Raw genomic sequence first — 6,271 nt, forward strand, 5'->3', positions numbered from 1 at the left:
TGTGAATCTTCCCAGTCAGTTTTTACAACTTGAATATTGTTAAAGTCAGAAAAATCGGTATTTAACTCTTTAACTGAAAAATGATAATATTTCTGTAATTTTTATAAGTATTTATAAATTATATACTCTGATAAGTTCATCCATACCTTCCTTGCTTCTTTTTCTTTTCTTTTTTTTTTTCAAAGGTGTTTCTAAGAAATTGAATAAAAAATTATAAATTTACCGGAGTACAAATCTTGATCTAAGATTTAAAAAATATAAAATATCTATGAGAAACAGAGTTTTGAGGATAAACTGATGAACAAAAGATGTGGCCTGAATAAACATAACTATATAAGAGTTACAATTTTTATAATAATGAACCATAAGTCATTGTGTATTTAGCATTTCTTTTTATCAGTAGAAAAATAAATAAATTTATACATGCTTATCTCAGAAGGAAGGTGTGAAACTAATTTAAATTTAGAAAGCAGTGCAATACAGCTTACTTTCCTCAGAAGCTAAATTTTACTAATTTTCCCTATTGATTTCAGGATGAATTTATATTTTCTAAGTGGTCTGAGCAAGTTTTGTTAAACTGTCAGCAAAACCTCCAGATAAAATTAAACTCATGTATTCAGCAACAAAAATGTAATAATGATGATACAACTATGTTTTATAAGGAAATAAAATAATTGAAAATAAAAAAAAAATCTAATTAATCAATCATACCTTGATCTTGAGTGTCAGGAATAATTTCTGCCTCTTCACATTCTGTTTTCACATTAGGAAAATTCTCAAATTCTGAGAACCTTGATTCAACATCACTGCCTGAAAGACATATAGATCAAGTTTAATAAATTATATTAACAACTTTATTTGGATATAATTTAATTTGTACATTTAACAACGATAAATTAAAATAAAATTTCGACATCATAAATCAATCATGACAAAGAAACTAAAAATCTATGCAGTAATGAAAACGAAAAATGTATTTTTTGCTCAGAAAAATTTTGAAATATAAAGTTGAAGATAAATTTTTTTAAATTATAAGTAAATTTTCTATGGCAGTTATTATTAATCCAAAAGGAAATCTTAGAATCATAAATTGCAATAGTAATGGGGCCCGATATGTTAAAATAATAATATCTAGGGAGGGTGGTATTATTTTGACCTTTTTAAGACAAACTAATTTTCCTACATATATAAATAATAAATTTTCTAAATTAGCAACCCATTCCATTATTTCCGATATAAAGAACACTTCTGATTAAGAATATTAAAAAAAAAATTATACAGGAAAACATTTTTAGGGGCATTGGCTGGAAAAGGGGCTCAACTTTTTGGGTGATCATGATTTCAAGTGTTCAAAATTACATATAAATTTTTAAATATTAAAAATTATGGGTGAAAGCTAAAAGATATTCTTTCCCTGTTACTCATAAATATCACCCTCAGTCATGACTGGGGAAAGACCTTTTTTTTCGCTCTATTTAACCCCTCCGATTAGTAAAGGTAAAAAATACAGCATACAGAAGATAGTTTCAATAAGAACCTCACCTAACAAGTGTACTTAATACACAAACTTAAAATACATTTCTATCATGTTTCTATAGCTAACATAATCTAAATAACATGATCTATATTAAACTTATGACACATATAACTTAGTAATATTAATGAGAGGAAAAACATAAAGATCTTTTTCGCTACTTCAACCAATTAAGCATTAGATAGATAAGAGTACTAGCTGAAACAAATGGGCCATCAATTGAAAAGAAAGTATGGAACGAGCAGAAACCATTCCTAGAAAGTGAAAGAATAGTGTCCAGATAATTTTGGGGATAAAGATAAAAACTGGTATAGTTTATTATTGAAAACTATTATTTAACTTTTATTAAAAGCTTATCAAGAAAAATTCACAACAGTAAGACCTCGTGGAAGACTAAGAGCAAGACATAAGGATAGAGTCTTCAAAGATTTGGAAATAAACAGCATAGCTATAGCTCAAGCTAGTTATAGGGATGAATATTTATGTTTTATTTTGTAGTTATTTCAAGTTATCTATCTATAATAGGCATAGAATCAACCTCATTAGAACCATAATTTTTTCAGTTAGAAAACAGATTCTATGGTTAGTATTGTATGTAGGATAGTAAACATTTGAACATGAACCATAACAAAACATTAAATAATACATAATTTACGGAAATAAAAGCTTTGAACATTAATATAATAAAAAGTACATTTTGGCTGTTCTTCCTACTTAATGTTAAGTCCAATATACACTACAAATCAAAACAAAAATAAAAGCAAAAACTTAGCTATTTTGGTGCAGATAAGTTTACTAAGTGATTATAGACACAATACAATCAATCGGCCTCTAATCTTTAATGAGTATAGTATTTGTCTTCTTGATTTTTTAATACTATTCAGTGAAATCTAAAAAACCTACTTTTGAACATCCACATACTATTTTAGTAAATATACAAAATTGTGCTGAAACTATTGTAGCTGCAAATTCCTTTACATAAATGGTCCATAAACCTTACAAATTAAACCTAAATAAAATAATAAATTAGGAGAAAATATGTCTCATACTTCTTGTGGACACAAACACTCTACTTTATATTTTTTATCCAAAAGGGAGTGGATACTGTTGAGTCAAATGTTGGGTTAAGCATTATATCTCGTATATTCTGAAATATGAGATTTAGTTGTAACATTGCACAGTGCATGGTAATTAAAATTATTTGTGATAAAAAATTCCTATATACTATATTACTCGTTTATTAAGTTTGTTTTATGTCCTTAGGTCATCTTAACATTATAATAAGTAATAATTAACTAAATAGTTACATACACTCTAGATTTGTATGCTTCCTTTTTTTCTTCTTAGATGCAACCTGGTTAATAATTTCCTTGTCATAAATCTCACTTGAAGCTGTCTCATCTAAGGAATCTAAATCAAAAGAAGTATCATAATGAAAAATGGTTCTGAATTAGAATAAGTTATTATTAATCTGTTTTTTATTTAAGGGTTGTGTTTTTGACTAGCAGCCTGGGGGAAAATGAATATGAATCAAGAGATTCAATGCAGTATGCAATTAAAAAGACCATAAACTGTAACAAAAAACAAATGAAAAACATACTTTACATTATCTCACAAATAATTTTATATTTATATGGCTAACTATATCCAGCAGGACAAATAATGTAATCACTGCAATTAAAGCATACACTTTATACCTAACAACATAAGTACATGGTGTGTTTCCCACTGTTAAAATCAAATTTTTGTTGGTGATTCTAGATATAAAAAAAAATTACAGAAGTGCAACTGTATCATCTAATGGGTCTCAAGAGCTGAGAAAAAAAAATTAATAAATTACAATACACTGAAGCTGCCATATTTCACACCCTCAGTTTGGAAAATAACGTCGATATGGTTATTCCACCAAAAAAAAAACATAGTTTCCAGGGCAGATATGAAAAATACAAAAATCAAATATTGCTTTTTTAATAATTAAAACATGTTTACATTATTAAGGAAACTATACTTAGATTATTTTACACCAAAAATGTTGACAAATTTTGAAATAACACATCAAAAGAATCTTTAAAATGATCGTTAAAGCAATTAACAAATCAAAATAAATAGGGAGGCTGTTCTTAACCAGTTACATGGTAAAACATAAAAACCATATTTGTGATTATAAAATAGTAAATTTTGGGAAATGAAATAATGAACTTATAGCGTGTAGATGAGTCTAAAGTTTAAATTAATGAAGTAAAGTATAATAAAACATCTTGTATTGAAAACTTACATCCGATTTATTGTTAGTGCTTTATGAAACTCTTATATTCCAATTTTCAGTAAATCCAAAATTAAAATGTTTTTAATTTAACATTTCATCCAGCAGAAAGAAGTTTTTTAAGGATTTAAAAAACTGCCCTCAATTCAGAAACATTTTTAGAGGGTTGGTAAAGGTGCTTAAACTGTATTATTTACTAATACTGTGCTGTCCCTTAGTATTTTAAAACCAAAGTTGTCCATTAAAAACTTAATTTTGTGATCTATTTCTCTTTACAAACCTTCTAAAGTAATCCCATGGCTATTTATGTGGATAGAAAGAAGAAACCCTTCTCTTTAAGGATTCAAAGAACTTTGATATTCAATAATCTGAAGATGAGATATAGAGCTTCAAATTGAAAAATAGTTTCATAGTTTACAAATTTTGAATCCCTGAGGAATAATTTTTTTTTGGTATTTTCAACATAAAGGGTTTTTTGTCTTCTGAATCAAAATCGACCATTATTTTTGGTGTAAACAAAAATCTGTTTCGTTAGTTTAATTAATTTTTTTTTTTATTAGATTTATTTAACACAAAAGCAATAATCCTTTTTTTTTACTCTATAAATTGTGTACAAACTGTAAATAAAAAAAAAAACAAAGCAATTGAAGTTTGTTTTATTTATTTTTTCTCAGTTGCTAGGTTAGTTAGGTATTAGATGAAACAGTAACATATGAATAATTTTTTTTTCAATGTAGAACCGCAAAACAAATTTTGAAATCAGTGACGGCCACTCTGTGCACTCTTTTTCTAATTTGAGAATATATATATGGGAATATACTTCTGTGGGAGTATATTCCCATTAGAAAAGTTAGTAAAATATTAAGTATTTAAAGCCATCACTGCTTGCATAACTAAATGATAATAAATAAATAGTGATTACGATCAGATTTCCTATGCTTCTTTTTCTTCTTAACAGATGATTCTTCATTTAAGGAAGTATTACACGTTTCCTGTGTAACGGTATCCAGTACATCATCTGAAGGGAAGATATCATACGATTAATAGTAAATTTTCACACTTGTCAGTTCATTAAATATAAATAGCTCTTATGGGGAGTATTCCATCAAAAGTCAATTTTCCACATTAAGAAAACTACTAATGAAAAATTTATAACAATCATGCAGGATAGATTTTAATTGAAAATATTAATTTGCAACACCTACACGACATATGAAAATTTAAATTTTTAAATAAAAGGAATAAGTTTTAGAATCTTAATATTAAATGACTGAGTAGTAACAAATAATTAGAAAATGCAATAAACCTAAATTGTAGAAAGTAATAATAGAACAGAAAATATAAGAGAAACTTTTTGTTCATATGCATACCTTCGATAGGTTTGGAATAAGGAAGATCAAGACTTTCTGATAAAAAAATGTTGCCAGCTAATCGAAAAACACCTAAAACAGATAAAGAAAGAATCAATGGTTATAAAAGAAGAAAGAAAAAAATTAAGTATTTAAAAAAATGTTTAATATATATTTTTTAACAATTTTTTGTAATATTTTCATGAATGTGCTATGACTACGAAAGGAAAGACTAGACTTTTTCTCGTCATCAATGTATGTATCAGTAGGTCTGCATTATTAGCCTTTTTAATTTCATAATAATTACCCTCATTAATAGAATTTCATGCAAGAAATAATAGTACATCTCCTGAATACCAGACTGCTTAACTGTTACAAGAACCAAGTAAAGAGGATGTTGAAATAGCAATTGAAATATTAAAATCTTATAAAGCAGTAAGCACTGACAATATTCCTAGGGAACTAATCAAGGTGTACAATAAAGCTGGAGTTTCTAAAATTATAATTAAGTTAAAATCAGGTAAATTAAGATGTCCCTGATGAATAGAAAGAATCTAAACAATTTTCAATTGTATAGAAATTCACAAAAATGGGTTGAGGACAGATTGTAATAACTATTGAGGAATCTCACTCCTTCCAGTATGTTATAAAATATTTATAACATTTATGCAATATTTATATTACATAAAAAGTTAGAGTATAATGGTGCAGTTCATCTACTCTTTTTATACACTTCAAAAAGGATTATTGATTGTATTGTGTGCCAGAAACTGTATAATATTTTCATTGAGCTGGGAATACTAATGAAGTTTATAAATCCAGTAGAAATGCGCATTACCAAAACTTTCAATAAAGTTCAAACCAGTAATTATAATTATAAGAAGTTTAAGGTTAATTCGGTTATAAAATAAATTACTTCTCTTTCACCTACCCCATTTAATTTAGCACTAGAATATGTCATAAAGGTAATGCAAAATATCTATGCTAGAGTACACCTATAATTTTGAACTGTTAGGGGAAGACGGGAAAAATATAACTATGTTCATAAAAGCTGGTAAAGAAATAGGTTTTAAAATTAATGCAGATATGACAAAATATATAGTTAGCAGCAGAAATAATATTTTT

At 26.8% G+C, this 6,271-nt stretch overlaps 1 protein-coding gene across 1 annotated transcript in view; it reads right to left on the reverse strand.

Annotated features, from left to right (window-relative positions):
• Positions 1-6,271, reverse strand: part of LOC112210932 (dentin sialophosphoprotein) — a gene marked incomplete in the record, with an annotated part of 14,681 nt that overhangs the window by 6,464 nt on the left and 1,946 nt on the right. The window contains 6 exon segments of the mRNA XM_067052144.1: positions 1-73; positions 147-191; positions 712-810; positions 2,846-2,944; positions 4,720-4,815; positions 5,168-5,239. Of these exon segments, the coding sequence (XP_066908245.1) occupies positions 1-73; positions 147-191; positions 712-810; positions 2,846-2,944; positions 4,720-4,815; positions 5,168-5,239 (484 nt within the window).

This window comes from Halyomorpha halys, unplaced genomic scaffold, assembly GCF_000696795.3.
Source record: "Halyomorpha halys isolate HHAL.00 unplaced genomic scaffold, Hhal_1.1 Scaffold26.1, whole genome shotgun sequence".
NCBI classification, from domain to species: domain Eukaryota; kingdom Metazoa; phylum Arthropoda; class Insecta; order Hemiptera; family Pentatomidae; genus Halyomorpha; species Halyomorpha halys.